The sequence below is a fragment of the Geospiza fortis genome, unplaced genomic scaffold, assembly GCF_000277835.1.
Source record: "Geospiza fortis unplaced genomic scaffold, GeoFor_1.0 scaffold66, whole genome shotgun sequence".
NCBI classification, from domain to species: domain Eukaryota; kingdom Metazoa; phylum Chordata; class Aves; order Passeriformes; family Thraupidae; genus Geospiza; species Geospiza fortis.
Genome location: NW_005054312.1, coordinates 203,968 through 221,417, shown reverse-complemented (window position 1 = coordinate 221,417; position 17,450 = coordinate 203,968). Strand labels below are relative to the sequence as shown.

General features: G+C 38.8%; 1 protein-coding gene across 1 annotated transcript in view; it reads left to right on the top strand.

Annotated features, from left to right (window-relative positions):
- Window positions 1-1,453: 1,453 nt before the first annotated feature.
- STARD9 (StAR related lipid transfer domain containing 9) overlaps window positions 1,454-17,450 on the top strand; it is a 93,040-nt gene continuing 77,043 nt past the window's right edge. Inside the window, exons 1-3 of the mRNA XM_005419529.2 lie at window positions 1,454-1,542; window positions 11,858-11,927; window positions 13,226-13,342. Coding sequence (XP_005419586.1) covers window positions 1,454-1,542; window positions 11,858-11,927; window positions 13,226-13,342 — 276 coding nt within the window. The remainder of the gene's footprint in view (window positions 1,543-11,857; window positions 11,928-13,225; window positions 13,343-17,450) is intronic.

The following is a 17,450-nucleotide window of genomic DNA, read 5'->3' as shown; positions in this document are numbered from 1 at the left end:
AGCCGCGGCTGAGGGAGGCGCGATAGGAGGGGTGGCAGCCTCTCGCCGCCTCGCTAAATAGCTTGGAAAGTTTGCTTAGAAAAATGACCAGTGAAGCTGTTAGGCTGACTTCCCTCTTCCTGAGCTCCCCGAAAAAGGACAATTGTTATACAGCGTCCAGGAGTCTTCCCTTCCCCTTCTGTTGTTGCTGTTTTTTCCAGCGGGAGGCAGAGCCGGATATTCCCATTGTCGCTCAGCTCCGCTCCCTCCCCGGCTTGCTTGGCTGCAATGGAAATCCCAAAAGTTACATGTTACAGCTGGAAGACAACTCTCACAAACAAGAAGATGCCGTAGAACAATGCTCTGGTGTTATTGGTATATAATACGTGCTTAAAACCTTGCAGACTTTGGAAATTCGGGGCCGAAAAGAAAGAGAAAAAGCGAGCAGCCCCAATGTCAGCGGCTGGTAATTTACTCCTCCTGTTAACGCAATGCTATAGCACTCCAAACAGGAATGGTTTGAAAAGTGGTACAAGCTCTGAGGGCCAGTCTTTGATTTGATGCTGCCTTTCTTTTTGGCACGGGTTCCTGACGTTGTCTTCTGATTGCATGGACTTTTGTAATAAATAACTCTTTCATGCAGTAGGGAAAATGATTCTTGAAGAGTTGCCCAGCCAGAAAACTAGCCTAGTCATCTAGCCAGCAGTACACTAGCATATTTTGTAGTCTTTTGTTCCTTCTTGGCTATGGATTTTTATTTTATTTTCAAAAAAAGACACCAGAGAGTTTTGAATAAAAATTAAAATTCCACTCAAAACAAGCCTGCAAGTATTAATAGAAAAGGGAAATGTGCAAACTAATTTGCATGTTTTCAATACATTTTGCCTTTAAGTCAAAGCTAACTGATTTTAAAAATACTCTGTCCATTATTTTGGTTAAAATCATGCTTGGGTTATATAGCTCTGATTTGTTGTACAGCAGCGAATCGAACAGATTTGAATAGATACTGGCCTATTTTAAGAAGAGTTGAAGCATTGAAGTAAGCTAAGTTTAACCTTTTATTGCTTGGTGTTGCTTTAGTTGTGGATATATGATTTGATTTTTATCATTACCTTCCCTCTCACTAGATACTCCTTGGTGAGGAATGTTGTAGCACATCTGTCTTCATGTTTTTCTGGGGTGTGTTTAAATAGTACATAATAGCGAATATGTCATTATAGCAACAAACAGCACCTGTAACTGTCAGATAAGGTGTGATAAACAGGAAAACCTTTGGTGTAGTCTGTGTGGGCCAGCTGTTTGGAGAGGAGGGTAGGATCAGAGAGGTGGGCGTCTTCCTGCACATGGGAGGAGTTAATCTGAGGCTGAAACAGAAATGTTTGTATGAAGGTGAGAGTGGAAAGTCAGGGGGTAATGCAGGGAGAAACTGTTAAATAATTCCATCTACTCAACTCGTGGTGGTGTAACAGACGGGATGGGAAGGGAGGCAGAGACCAGTCTCACGATATTTGACCCCAAAGGCAAGAGGCCCGTTGCTCCTCCTACTGGGCTGCCTCAGCCGAGGTCAGCAAAAGCATTTTAAGATGGATTTTTATATTTTATAAATGGGAAGAGGAAGTGGTTGTATATTCTCTGTGAGGGCTCTGACATGAGAACTTGCTTTCTAGCCTTGAACAAAATGGTTCAAATGTAATGACATAGAGGCAAATACCAAATATATGAAGGCTTTGAGTAACCTTGGTAGACATGGGAAAAAATTCTCAGTGGGCTTAAAAGTCTGCTCTCTTCCATCTTCTTATACTGTTTCCATACTGTCTTCACACAAACCTCCTGCTATCTCTGTATACACACTCTACAACTGCCCTAACAGGATGCCCATATTGCCACAGCTTCTATGATCTTTTAGGTGTTTTTAAAAGGGACACTTCCCACAGTAAAAATTTCAGTTCAACTGGATTGAAGTACCGTAATTTGTACACTCTCTTTTTCAGCCAAAAAATACTAAACCTGGCTTTTAAGAGTACCAGAAATTGGAAAACTGCAGGCAAAGGCTAGAACTCATGGGTCAGTTGGTTGTTTCTAGACTACCATCCAAACTTCCTCATTGCTGCTCTTTGTTCAATTTACAATGGCAGATGAACGTTGGTTTTGCATCTGAAAAATTACTTCAAATTCAGACATTAAAAAGATTTTAATGCAAGAGCTGTCAAAATTTTTGTTATTTAGCACTAGGCAAAGAGTGGTCTTTCTGTTCTGCATCTGTATGGCACCCATCACAGCGCATTCTTTGACAGACAACTCCTATGGCCAAATAATCCATCAAGGATATAAAGCAAGCATGGTTACACAAAATGCAGGTTTTTCATTGCCTGAAGTTTAAACAGCTCATAGCCAGAGTTCTTCATAATGCTATCAGTCATTCTCTAATAGACTAAATGATTTTTTTATCACCAAAATATAGTGTTTGGTGTAAATTCAGTCAAATATTTTCCCCAGAGTAACATTTTAAAGTCTTTATTGCACATTTACTATTCTACATACTAAAAAAGATTTGTTACTTTGTGGTTACGTGGATACTTGCTCCATGTAAATATGTTTCCCCATTAGAATGAAATATGGAAGCCTGAATGGGTGCATTAAATTGTCTATAGCAATAGGTAATAATCAGGTATTAAATAGGAGCTGGGAACTGATGAAATCTCTTTATGGTTTATTTCTGGCCATCTTAATGCTTGGCCTATTGGATGTCAGACTTTTGTAAGGAAAGTGTAATGTTATTTTTGGCTGTCAGTCAGAAGCTGTTGATGGAAACACTTTGAATGCTAGCATGTAACTAGGTGAAAGAGGAATGTTGTTCCTCTTTCTTTTTTGATTGCTCTGTGGAGGATGCCAACACTGCAGCGTGGTGCTATGATAGGACACCTTACCCTCCAGACTTGGAAATGGTGTGACTGGCTTAGAAAGTGTTCAAGTATTTCGGTACTATGTCCAGGGCTCTGCTTGTGCTTGAGTAGCTCACTTAATACTGTGTTGGGTGTTTGTATGCTACAGAAACCCCTGCAGTATTCAGCAACAGTACCCTGAAGTTCGGGAGTTACTTGTGCAGGATCAAGCAAAACATAAAATATATTCTGCTGTTGAAAATATCAACTCCATTTTTCAGCTGCTTCTCTGGCCCAAAAAGGAGAGAGCTCTCATTTGAGAGAGTCTTTCCTGGTGTCATTACTGACTCACAACTGAACTTTCCCATCCTCTATGACCCTCACAGGCATGTCACCTGAAAGAGTTGCTAAACAGATTAATCGATCCAAAAGCTGCCCTTTGTCTTTTTTCTGCTTTGCATTGTTTCTGAGCTACAACCTGAGGTCTTCTGGCCAGTTATGTATTTGCCAGTCCTCTCAGGAGTTCTTGGCCTTGTCCTCCACACTCTGGCAAGTGAAAGCATCAAACAAATGTCTGGGTAGTCCCAGGTGGCAAAGCTGAACCACACTTCCAGCTGTGCAAGTGTTTACTATCACAGTCTGAGCTGCAACAGTTGTTTTCCTCATTACTGCTGCTCTGCATGATATATTCCTCTAATTGCCTTCCTGGAATGCAGCAATTAATGAGGCTTGAGGACAGGATGGGAAGGAGGACTTAAGTTTGAGGTCCTAGGAGCTCAGGTGAGCAAGCCCATGCCTGGGAGGGAATTTTAGGGAAGGTTTCTCACTCAGAGTTTCCAGAAAATGGCTTGGTTTGGGAGGCTGACCTGAGCAGTATGCTGACCATAGCTTCACTGAATAGCAGAGAAAGGAGCTCAATTCATGGGTGCATAATGATGTGAGTATTTTAAATCCATTCCTATTTAAGAGGAAAGCTATGTGGAAAATTAAAATTAATTTCAGATCATTTTAGAAATGATACAAAGTAAATCACTATTGGTTTTTACTTTGTTAACTAGTCTCTGCTGTGCTCTATCTCCTTTGTTCTTTATAATCCCATTATAGTAAACAAAGGAAGGATTATTTTGCAAGGAAGACTTATGGCTGTTTTATAGACTGTGCTATCAGCTGTTTTTCATGTTCGTGTGTAACCACAAGAACTTAGATACAGCGATGTGGTTTACTGCTGACAAGAGTGATAACTTGTTGTAAATTTTGTAGAAAACATTCCTTGAATCTTATGCATAACAGATGTTAAATGCTTTATCAAAATAAAATTAAAGCAATAGCAGGTTGTAGCTTGTTATTCTCCTTTTTATATATTTTCATATATATATTCCTTGTGACTTTGGTGCTGTTGCCCTCTCACATATAGAAAAATGGCAGACTTTTATCTACTTTTATTTGTTGTGGTAGTTGAGTAGGTGTTGTTCCTCTCTCTCCCTCTGTTAAACATGGGTTTTGGGATTGGTACCTGATGGTGGGAGAGAGTTGTCTCCAGCCTCCAAGAGTCTTTTGCTGTTTGAACATCTCTATGAACTGCACTGGTTATGCATTGCTTAGGATTTCAGGTTTCTTTTCCACGGCAGAGCTAGGATTTGTAAAAGAAAAGTTGAGATTTTAATTTTGGTTTTATAAAGGAAATCCCTCTCCAAACAAATGTATCTTAACATTTGTACATCCAGTTAAGGTTATATTGACATATTTTCTTCCCTCTCTTAAATTAGTTATTTTCTTTACTTAGTCCATTATTAAAATTTTCATGTAAGCTATCATTGAGGTGGCTACTCCTCTCTCTTAGCATCTGTACTTGACATTAGCAGGTGGTTTCCATAAGCCACATCTGGTACTTAATAAAGGGTACAGCATCAGCAACTTTTCCCAGATGTATTTTTCTTGAAGTTGCATGAAGCAGGTTTTCAGAGTTTGATAAAGGGCAGACTTTCTAGCTTCCTCAAAGAGCAGAACTCTGCATGACCTGAAATGAGATCAGCTGGTCAGAGCATGGTGCTGATAACTCTGGGGTTGTAGGTTTGATCCCTATATAGGCCATTCACATAATAGTTGGTTTCAAGGAATGAAAACTGACTTCTGTATCCACATTCTGGTTTGCATGGAAAACATGGAATTTGTACAGGATTCCTTTGATGCAAAAGTCTGAATTATACTATGTCATTGCTCAGTAAACAGCTGTGAAATCAAGGATAGATGAAATTGCACCGACTGGAATGTAGCCTTGTTTTAAATCCTCCTTATTTCATGCTTTTTTTAATGCTGGTGGTATGACAGATGAAAAAGACTTTTTCCTCTCCCCTTCCCTCCTTCTGTCCATGTCTCTGCATGAAAAGAAAACATCACTATTCCACAATTCAAAGCACTGCTGTATCAGCAGGAGTATTTCTGACTTAGATTTATCAGGGAAGATGCCTCTTATTTATATCTGTACGAAATGTTCATATTTTTATTGCTCTATAGTATTTGCAAAGGAGAATGAGGAAAAGCACACAAGAATAATAGTAATCACTAAGACTAGTGATTTTTTGACTTTCAGATTTGTTAGGTATTATGAGAGGCAATGAAAGCTCCATGCTGCTGGGAGGAGCCTCAAAAAATTACTTGAGCAGCCTGTCTCATATAGCAGCGTGCTGTCTTGGTGAACTCTGTGTACTTGGCTTCAGGAGAGAGTTTGGAATTATTTATAAACATCTGTTCTGAATTTGGTAGGAGGATTGCTGACCAGCTGTGCACTCCCATTTGCAAGACACAGTGAAACAGTTTTGACTTTAAAGAGAAATATCCAAAATGGTATTGGGTAATGAGAATAATGAGAAACGCTGAAAATTAGTCTTAGATTATTTATGCTTGATTATTGATACTTTATTTTTACATATTAAAAAAATCCTGCATTGACCAAAGTGAGGATGTTCATACTATTAACACCTCAACTTTGATGGGTTACAGCAGCAGGTATAAGGATACACATTAGGCTGATGCTGTGGAGGGATGCTGTGTTTGGGAACTTGTGGTTGGAGGTACCTTGACTTGTCAGTAGAGTACAGAAGTCTAATGGCTGGAAGCTTTGACATTTTTTATCATTTTTGATGGAGCAGCTTGGAGTCCCAATAGGTATATCCTCAACCCATTTTCCTGTGATAGTGTTCTCTGGAGACTAGCAAAGATGATAATAAACCCTGCATAGTTTCTCTGGTGTTTTGTTGGTCAATCACTCCAGAAGTGCAAAGATGGCAGCTTCTCAAAGATATTTCTGTCAAGGCTGCCAAATAAACAAGAGTCAGGGACATTGTACAACATACTGTTAATGGAAAGAAAAGAGAAATCTGAATAACTGAAGTTTTCCCCATAAAATCTTTAGACTTCATGACCAAGGGAATAGTTGGGCTTGACTTTCTTCAGGATTATACACAAGCTGCAGGCATGGTGCTTGCATAAGTGAAATTCCATTAGATGGCACCAAGTGTCCCCTGGTACAAGTGGTAATTGTCTGCCTTACTTATAGGCTGTCATAGGTGTGGGTCATGTCCTCGGAAGTCACAGTCCAAGAGCCATCAGCAGTAACTGCTGGTACACATCTTGCCACAGAAGGCTACTTTTTTTCTGGAAGAGCCTCTGCAAGAGGGGTGGGATTGATATTCTTGACACTACTTTTGAGGGATTGTTTCAGTACAGATTGAGATTTGGTTTGGAATTAGCTTGAGTGGTGGGAACTGGCAGGAAAGCATTAAGTACTTGCAATGATTACCTTGCAGGGTTATTTTTGAAGCTTCTTTAAGAAAGCATTTAAGACTTTTCTTGTACTTGAGTTGTATATATTGGCTTTGGTATGTTTGATTACTTTGGTGAGTACTTTGCTGGCCTGTATTTGTAGAAGCTGTTTTGTTGCATGACGTGTCTAGTGCTAATGACTACAGTATTTTTGCCTTATCTCATGTACATGTTCCTAAAACAAACAGGCAACTTTAAAAACTCAGCTTCCTTTGTTCTCCAAGTGCCTGTTATTTGAGAGGGCGGAGGAGAAGTGTGGCAAATTTTAGAATGTATAAAAAAAAACAGCTTCCCCCTTTCTTTCCACCCACCACTTCCTCCAGCTCTGCATACCTCCTTGCACTTCTGTGCTCTGTGTCTGAACTCATCTCACTGAGATTCAGCAAGCTGTGGAAGTGTCCCTCTACAGGGTCTTGATTCTTCCATGATTCTTTCCCACCCACTCATTCTTGCAGTGTCTTTGTCCCTGGGGGTTGCATTAGCTTTGCATCCTGTCTGCAAAAATGATTTTTCATAGCAACAGCAAATGAAATTAGATTCCCTTTGGGCTGCCTGTATTTTCTGGACTTTTGCAGCAGCTTTGTTTCTGCCAGGTCTCCCTTGTAGCTCCCCATTGCAGCTCTGCCACTCTATTCTGTATTTATGTCACTGTTCTGTTGCTGGGTCTAAAATTCTGTAAAGTTTTGTATGACTGAGAAGATGCAGGTCTTTCCTGGGACAAGCACCATTAAATGGTGTTTCTACAGCTTCATCTTTGTACAGGTAATTTGTTTTAGTGGAAAATAATTTAGGAGAGGCATTTCCCAAACACAGCATGCATTTTTCAAGAAGTGGGGGAGAAGAAAGGATGGGGAAAATAAATGTTAGGGCCACAGTGACTTCTGAGCAGCAGAAGTGAAACATGTCACTAGAAAAGTGTAGTTTGAAGTTGATTTTATTGGTACAAAAATTAGTTTTCATACCTGTGGAGCAGAGCATCCATTCCTAAGGATGATGGGTTGCTTTATCATTCAAATGCAAGCTGTTGCACTTGTGTGTAAGATTGTACTGACAAACACAGGTTTTGCTGAGAGAGCTTTGTAGTGTTTGCAATTTGGAGCTAAGGTCAAAATATCTAGAACAGCTGTGAGTCTGTTTTTCCTCCTGGGCTTTCTTTCCCCAAGTTCTCTGTTTTGTACCTAAATGGAGCATGATATAAATATGTGTTTACAGAGTGTTCAAATGCAGAGTCTGTAGGGCTGGTAGCTACGTCAGGCAAGGCTGCTTGCTTTGTGCCCCCGGGTCCCTGGCTGTAAGCTGCAGCAGAAGGGAAGGGTCTCATTCCCACCACCACGTGTTCCTGCCCTGTCTCTTGCTTTGGCTCAGCAGGTTGTGTGACTGCTGGGTTCAGTGCTCTGAAGGGCTTGAGAGGCCTGTGACACATTGATTATTTATTTTGGTGTGAGGGTTGTTTTCCTGATCACAGCTGATCTGAGTCATTGCATGGGTGTGTTATTGCTAGAAAGTAGAAACACATGTGGGAGGCTGGAGCAGCGAAGAGATGTTGCATCTTTTAGCAACAGTCTGGAGTTAAGATAGAAGGCTGGGTGCTGTAAATATGCACTCAGAGCTAGGGGAGATTTTAGTCCTGTCCCTGTTTTCTGGTGGCTTTCTTGTTTTATGAGACTCAAACAAGGGTACTTGATTGCTGCATTATGCTTTATGACTTCATAGAGTCTTTGATACCCTCTGGTAAAAGGTGGCAATTTAATTTTGTGCTATTTTTATTTTACTAGGTTTATGTTTATTTTAATATAAGTAGATATGTAAATATGAGTATAAATTTTTAAAAATCCACTATTTTTTTGCATCTCAAAGATTTTTTGCATCTCAAATTCTTTATTTTATAAAGAATTTCTTCTTTATCTTTAATATTTAGTGATGACTGTAGCCTGTGAAAGCATCAGTCTATAAGGACTCACAGAGTAAAGTCACTTTTTCATAGGGTTATGTGTAACTCATGTGGACTGAGGGCAATGAGTTTCATGTAATTATTACAGCTTGGGTTGAAACCACTGTTTGTTGTTGAGGTTACCTTACTTCCGTAACTAGAGTACCCTGGCATCTAAACCGATTAAAATCTTTTCCAGATTTAACTCCTTTGAGCACAAATACTCTATTCATTAATGCCTGTTTCAGACTTAAGGTCGCTTAAAATTATTTTTAAGCTTCACCCAGAACAGTTCAGCTGCTGCAGCAGATAAGGTTATGGGGGAATTATGTTCTAAAACATATAAAAGCTACTTAGGGGGACCTTTTATTTGAATTCCCCAATTGATTTTAAAATTTGAAATCTGATGTGATTCCCATCTCAATCTACCCATTTCTGCCCAAGTTCTAAATAATTAAAACTCTTTACCATGCTCGGTGAAGACTTGTAATAGTGTAGCAGGTAAAAATTTTAAGTGATCTGCTTTCTCTCAGCTTGAATTCTTCAGTGTTGACCAAATAATGCTTGCATCATCCCCTTAAGTCAAAATAACACATTGTTTGAGCATTATTTCAAGAAGTTGAGCTCCGTGTTGTACCAGCCCAGGAATGGGACCTGAGAACAAGATCTTCTCGCTTGATTTATTCTCAGTAATCTGTTTGCTGACCTCAGCACATGTCCAGGAAGAAACACTGGTTTACTTGTGGAGTATACAAGTAAACTTGGGTTAGACATTGGAAGAACTTACAAGAAGAGCAGGATTATGAATCTTTGGAGCAGGGACATCAGCCTATGACTTGATACAAGCCAGCAGGAGAAGAGACACAAGACATGCAGAGCAGTTGAAGACTGCCCTGGTCAAGATGGACATGATGCCTCTGAGAACATACAGCAGATACCTGTAGGGAATTATGTGTGTGCATAGGAGGAGAAGGATAGGAACTCAGTGAACTATTTAGGCTGGTAAGAATGGAGCATTAAGAACTGAAAATTAGGGATGCTTATGGGATTGAGAAGCAGGATAGGGCCAATGTCATACTTTGGCAGTGAAGGAAAGGGTATGTGTAACCAAAGTAAGCTCTCTTCTAAACAATCCCCCTGGTTTTGTCTGTCTGCTACTGCTCTTAAAATATTGTGAAATTCTGTCAAAATGTCCCATTGCCTCTTAGATCAGATCTGCTGTACAGGGTAAACATGACCTTTGTCCATTAGCTCACCTGGCAGAGATTTGTACATGGATATCAAAGTCCCCTAAGTAACTTACAGTGGAAAGCATATGCTTGTCAAAACATTTATAAAGTTACACATGTCCAGGTTAAATGCATCAGTTGCCCATTTCTAGCTTAAGTACTCCCCGCCTGTATCCTTAGGCACTGTTCCTTGTTCATTTGTTCTTTAGGGAGCCTTATGAGACCTTGGTTCAGTGCTCAGCTGTACATAAGGTGTTTCCCTTTCTCTTGGGGTCTGACTTGGGGCTCTGGTGACTGATGTGTTGAACAGCTGAGCACTCACAGCTTAACCAAAATCTCTGGGAGCTGTCCTTGTATTTTCTATGTGAAGAGTCACATGTAAATATGTACTACAGGAAGTACAAAGTTCAGTCTGTCTTCAGGAGGGTACCTCAAAAATCAGTGATGTGAAGCAAGAGACTTTAAGGTAAAGCACTATTTCTGTCTGCAAAATGGGAACAGCTATGCTCAGAAATGTGCTTAAAACCTCTTTATGCTTGGTAAGCTCAAATGCCACAGTGATTGTCTTCATGGAAGCCTTAAGTGTCCTAAGGCATTGTTTTGAATCAGAAAGCATGGGGTAAAAACTGAGAAGTGGAGAGACCCAAAGGCAGGGGATGATGTGCTTTTGGCCACCTGGAAGTCAGAACCCACAGTGCAGACAGATTGTAATTGGTGGGGTACTAATTACTTTTGCACACATAGAAAGGAATCTGTTAAGGGCCTAGGGCCAGGAATGAGCAGCTGTCATCTGGGCTTCAATTTTTGATTCTTGTTTCATCTGACCTTGTTTTTAACTGACCTCGTGATACTGATGCAGGTGATTATCAGGAGATATATATACATCTAACCCCAAATGACACTGTGTCTTTACCTTGATTTTAATAAAATTTGACAAAAGTGCACTAAGGAAAAAATTTGTTTTATTTCTAAACCAATTTCTTATAGCTTTACAAAGATATTAGGCTTCATCAAAACTTGATCAGAAAGTTGCGTTTTACAAGATTTGTCAGTATCATACCAAAAAGCAAAATATAGAGGAAATATAAACAATCTTTGTCTTGCTCTTACCTTCTTAAAGTTGGAGAAATAGGACACTGACCTCTTCTTCCTCTGTTCTATCCTACTATTCATTGAAAAATCCATCATAATTATTTAGAGGGATAAGTAAGAGATAAGAGCATCCTTATCTTCAGGTAGCTATCCTGCTGTCAGCCCAGAAATAAAATGAATTTGGTTTGAGGGTTTTTTTTTGTTTGGTTGGTTTGGTTTTTTTGTTGTGGGGTGTTTGTTTGGTTGGTTGGTTTTGTTTTGCTTTTTCCACACCCTTTTCTCATTCTTTTCTAACATGACCCATTTGGATGTCGAAGTTGTCTGTAGTAGTCAGTCATAGCTGATTCCAGTGACAGATTTAGACAGTATATATGAGTGCATGGTCCTTTGCACTTGAGGAACAGTCCTGTCCATTTATATTTCATGACAGTTCTTTGGTTTTATTGTTTGTTTGGCACTTTTTTCCCTAAAGAGTACTTTTTGAGGACTACAACAAACACTTCAGATTAAGTGGGGAAAAATGTGACAGCTCTTGTGGATCACAAGTCTGTGACCGGAAACCCTACCCCACAAAGCACAGCCAGTCTGCCAGTGCTCCACTCTACTTTCTTGTAAAAGCACCAACTTCTTAAATAGAAATAAAATCCCAACAATGTATTTAGGAAAAACACTTCAAAGCTCTTTAATCCCCACCTTATTGGGCTTTTTTTAGCCTTCTGCTTTTGAGATACTTGAAAGCAGATCTGCAAATGCTATTTTATGTCACAGAGTCTTATCTCTGTATATCTGAAGTTTCTGTTTTATAGCTCTGATTTGCAGTTTGCTGAAGTAAACATAAATTTATGAAGTTTAGAAATTTGAAATGCACCTTTCTGGTTTTTTTTGTATTTTAAATGGATTTTTAAAATGTGTTCTGTTTCCAGAGAGAGAGCAGAAGGAGGAAGAGTGATTGTAGAAGTTGATGACAAAGTGGCGAAAGTCAGAAATATAAAGGTATGCTTTTTGTTTTCTCCTCTTTTCCATATAAAAATCCTGATAATTTTTTCTGTTTGCTTGGCTACTGGATCATTTTAATATCGATATTAAGGGAGAGGTTTAAACTGGCACAGCCTTAGAATTATTGCAGCAAAAGTGTGGGGGAGGATTGGTTTGGTTTGGGGTTAGTTTGTGTGGGTTTTTTTGCGGGGGGCGGGGAGGGAATTGAGAAGGGACGTAACAGGTTGTTGTCTTGTCTGGTCTGTATGTTATATTTATCAAAACTTCTGCAATCCTGTTGCATGCCATCATTCAAAGCTGTTGGTAAATTCTTTAGGATTTTTGCACATCTTGCTGTTACTAACATCTGGATAATTTCTTTCCCTGTATCTCTCCTCCTTTCATATTTCCCCTCAGAGTGCAACTGATTTGCATGAAATAGAGCTAATTGTGTAAAGCTGCACTTCAGGCCTTGGTAAAAGACCAAGAGCTATAAGAATAAACTGAGTGTAGCCATCATCTTCCTTGAGAGCTCTGGAGTCTTCATGCTTTTTTTCTGCTTAAGTTAGTGTGAATGTCGAGGTTCTAACAAAGTTATGCATTAGATCAAAAGTACATGTATATGGTGCTAATTTTGTATCAGGTTTTGACTCATTACTCTCCTCCTTTGAGTGTTCATAAGCTTATCTGTTTTATTACTGATCACTTGGGCAAAATTATATGGAAAGATTTTTACAGTTCCTTTAATTTCAATAATTGTTGACTGTTGTGCTAGAAAGGCTTCTCTGTCATTGTCAGTAGCCCATAAAGGTTGAGTTTGGATTGTACAGTCCCAGTGACAGAAGCAGTATCTTGCAACCATGACACAGCAAAGGGGAAACTGGGGAAGAGATCTGCATATTTAATTATGCAGTGGTAAAACTTTCTTCTTATCGCTTGGGGCCTCATTTGTGTCATGTGGTTCTCTGTGAAACGGAAGAAATTCAGAGAAATATCAAAAGGTTTATAAAGCTTTTCTGCCAATACATAGAATTTATGAAGAATTAATTTAGCTGAATTATGTCTATTGTATGTGTCTTGGGGAACCTTAGCTGTGGTAAATGAACCCTTCAGTAAAAATGCTCTAGCAGGTTTGTCATGGGTGTCTCCACCTCACTCTAAGCACCAAAGAAAATTGAATAAAGAGGTTTAACTCTATGTCATTCCTTTTCCACAAGATGGATCCTAGATAAACTTCCCATTAACTTGGAAAATGTTATTTTTGGGCTCAGCTTCAGAGTGACTTGGTCTTTCTGTCTTTTTCCTTTCATTGTCAGGTTGACAGTAGACTTGATAGCAGTTGGGACTCTAGAGAAAAAACTGTGGCCTTCAGCTTTGACTACTGCTACTGGTCAGTTGATCCTGAAGATCCAAAGTATGCATCTCAGGAAATGGTGAGTGATGCTTCATGTCCACATTCCCATCCCATTTTGTCCTTTATAACCACATCTTCTGGAAGATACTGAGATATAGATAACATGAGATCTCCTTTTCTATTCTGCCCCCATCTTTTTCTTATTTTGTTTGTAATACCACAGTGTTCAGGCCTCTGTCTGAACCAGGTGCAGTAGGAATGCAATACCCTTGTTTGTCAGCCAATGCACACTTTCCTTAGAAAGTTACATTTGGCAGTGATCATTAATGGTGATGATCTGAGGACTCTAGCTTAGAAATGGGATTTTTTTCAGGAGCAGGTGTCACGATCTAGTGGGAGAAAGCTCTGAAAGAAAGTAAGAGTGATTCTCTGAGAGGAACAACAGTGAAGTAATCACATCTTTAATGGTAGAAAACTTTACTTACACCATATTGTTCAGAGATATTTTCCTTGATAAACCATCAGAAATCTCTTGTAACTAATGGAGACTCCTTCTGTCTTCAGAACCAAGCTTTGGTTAATTGATAAAAAGGATTGAAGGATCTAGAATTGAAATATGATGTTATTACAACTCTGTTAATAAACAAGGAATTATTAAATCTACAAATAAATACAGCTCACAACAAAGCTATCCAAATATGTCATTATATAAGCAAACATATTTTGGCATTAAAATCAGGTTTTACTGCTCTTTTGTCTCCCAAATTATGCAAATTTCATTTCTGTTTGTTGTGAGTACAGCTGTCCCTGAAATTTTGACCTGTATAATTGTGTTTTTCATAGAAATTATGATGTAAGACTGACTTAGTCCTGTAAAATTTGTATTTCTGGTAGTGATGAGCACAGGACTGTTTTTACTTTTGGGAGTCAATATTTGAAAAAATGTCACATTTGGAAATTACCATAACCATAGGTGAAATTCTTGACTGTGCTTTATTTCCTTCCTGGTACAGTAGTGTGGAAGATGCTTTGTGAGCTTGGGAAGTGTTTTAGTGTTTAAAAAATAAAATGGTCTTTCTGAAGTACTTGGCACTAGATAAACTTCTATTTTAGGGATTACAAAAACCAAATATTTAAATGTTGATCTGTTTGGGTTCCCCCCAGCCCCATTTATATTTTCTTGTTTGTTTTGATTTTGTGTTCATTATGAGTTTGTCACATAATACAAGTAGAAGCTTGCTTCTTAAAATGTTGACAATATAATGGCTTTCTAGCTGGAATGGTTTAGCAAATGAAATGCTGACAAATCCTGCCTGCCAAGTCAGTTTTAGCTCTACTTTGTGAGAGAAATTATCAGAACTGCCAAATGGAAAATACAAATATTGGCTTCAAATGTAAAATATAAATATTGGCTACAAATGTAAGTTTTTGTTCTTGTTGTTATTAAATACAAGTGTGACTGAAGAAGAATGCAAAATGCAATATAAACAGTGCAGCTTCCTTGCTGGGTTTGAGTAGCTGTTTCAAACTCTGTAGAGAACTCTGTATTATCATGCAATACAGTTTTATCTGACAAAAACAGTGTGGGGGAAACATCAACTCCCTGGCCATAGGAATTTGAGAAATGGGCAGTAGTTTCTTTACTTATGCCTGATGCTGACTGAAAGGACATCCAAGGCTGCTCTGTGGAACTGCTGGGTTGCTGAGACAGATGCCTTGTGTGAGATAAGGAAAGTCAAAAGATGGACTGGTGTTTTGAAAGGCCTGGAGCCATGAGGGAATTACTTGGGCTTTTTGTCTTTGTGATTGTGGAACCAGTAAAATGTACTTCAAATGTCCTTGATAAGAGGCTGCTGGGGTACTGCAATCTTACCATGCTTTTGGGCATTTTCTGCCCTCTTACACTGCATGAACGAATTTATTGTTCTAATGCCATGTTTGGAACCATCGCTTCAGTGCTGAGCTGACAACAATGATGTTATCAGCAGCCAAAGGAGGCTCAGTACCACTGTCATCCTGTAAAAGCTTTCTTTCACAAGCTGACCTTGGATTACTTTTCCCTTGAGGATGTCCTGCCACCTGTTAACATATGTGATTGGTGTATTGGTTGAGGATGCAAAGTAGATAAAAATATCTGTCTTGAGATTCGTTTTTGTAGAATGCTATCTTTTAGTAAACTATTTTTTTTTCCTCTTGTAGATGGATGTATAAAAATCAATCCTAACAGTTTCTTCAGTTAAGGACTCCGTGACAGTGTAACAACAGTGTGAGGGCTGCAAATCATAGTGTTTTAAGTAAGATTTTAAAGATACAACTCTGCTTCTCTGAATACTTCTTACAGTTTCTTCCAGATGTTAACATTGTACACTTCAGGTTCCTGTCTCCTGCACATCTCCATTTCAGAGATGTGTACACACAATACATTTGATTCCCTATATATTTTGATCAAATACTTTAAAGGCACTTGTAAGAGGCTTAAGCCACATGTGTGTAAGTACTTTCAAATGTTTGGAAGATGAGTTTGGATTTATTGTTCTGTTTATAAAGGCTGTTCTTTCCCTGCCTCCTGTACTTTATTTGTATTTTCCAAAAGGGGACTACATGTTGCCAATCTTGTATGTTTTTCCCAATACATTCATGTTAGTATTTTTTTTAAGTAGGGCAAGTGGTTTTTCCATTTTAATTTGGGAAAAGCAGACCTTGCAATACAATAAACTGAGGAGGAACTCAACCAATGCAGTAAAATCTGTAATGTTCATGTGACAGATTATACGTCTTTATTTTATTTTTTATTAGCACTGAAAGAAGTGCAATTAAAAAAAAACCAAAAAAACCCCCAAAAACCCCCAAAAAACCAAACCCACAAAAATTGTAATACTTGAGGTGATGTTCTTTTCCATGCCGTTTTTGAGACAGAGTGTAGATTTCTTCTGTCACAGGTTGATGCAGAATAAGTTCAGTCTCACAGAGGGAAAATGCTGATTGTCTGCACCTGGGCTTTACCACTTGCAAACAATGAAGTAGTTTCATCGTGTCTCCCCATATCCTTGTACCAAGGTTTTTTGGGGAAGTGATTTTGATTTGGGATAAAATCTTCTTTAGTAAAGGGGGGCATTTTGTGTGATTATTGCTTCCTTCCCACTCCCTTCCTCCCCAGAGGTCTTCAGGAACCTGTGTGTTGTTCAGGATTGTTTTCCAAAGACAATGTTGGAAATCCATCATTCTTTGGCCATTATATAATTTATGGGACTATCCTTTCCTAGTGATTCATGACATATTTTCATTTTGCAGTAAAAATATTTTGTGATAATGTTATTTTAGTGCTATTTAGTGTTATAATTTTTATTCTTACAGGTAGAATCAGCAAACCTGAGTCTTTCTACTGGTTGAATGTGATAGTTATTATATAAGTGCTGTGAGACATTTATAGCTGTCTCAGAAACAAACATCTAAGTTTAGACTTACTCAAATTTTTGTCTGGCATAGAACAGTATGTTTCAATCTTTTGAGCTTCCCTTGTAAAACCTAAAATAGCTCTTAGTGAATGTTTCCCCAAATTTTAGCTCCACTAAACAGAGGAGAACATTTAAAAATTTTGTGAAACTTACATAACTGCTCATTTAAATCCTACTGATGAAAAAAATGTATTTCAGCTTGGGAAAAAAAATGTTTCAGCAAGCACAATTAAGCAAAATCATAAGGGTCTTTTGCAGACGAGCAAGAAACACAGGAACACATGCAAGCATTAAGTATTCTTGTAGCTTCAGTCCCCAGCTTCCCTGCAGACAAGTGTCCCATCTGGGCATTGTGCGTGCTCAGTACCCGTGGTGGGCAGAGTGACCCACAGGATGTGCCAGCAGGTATGTGCACACAGAGCTGCCACAGAGAGCTGGTGTGGGGCAACCTGTTCCTTTTGATAACAGCAGTATGTTCCATGACTAATAGGCATTGAATTGTAGATACCATGAAATCCAGAAAAGTGTGTAAGTTCCCAACCAGCACCGACTTCAGTGGGATCCAAAACTCTGACTGGATTTTCTTGAAGTGCTTTCTGCAGCTTACTTTTTTGTACCTTAGTGCAGCAGTTTGATGGAGTTCATAGTGCTTATAAGGGAAATAATAATTTAGACTTTAGAATTTTTTCCTCAGGCTTCCTAAAGAATTAAACAAATTATATTCATATTGGC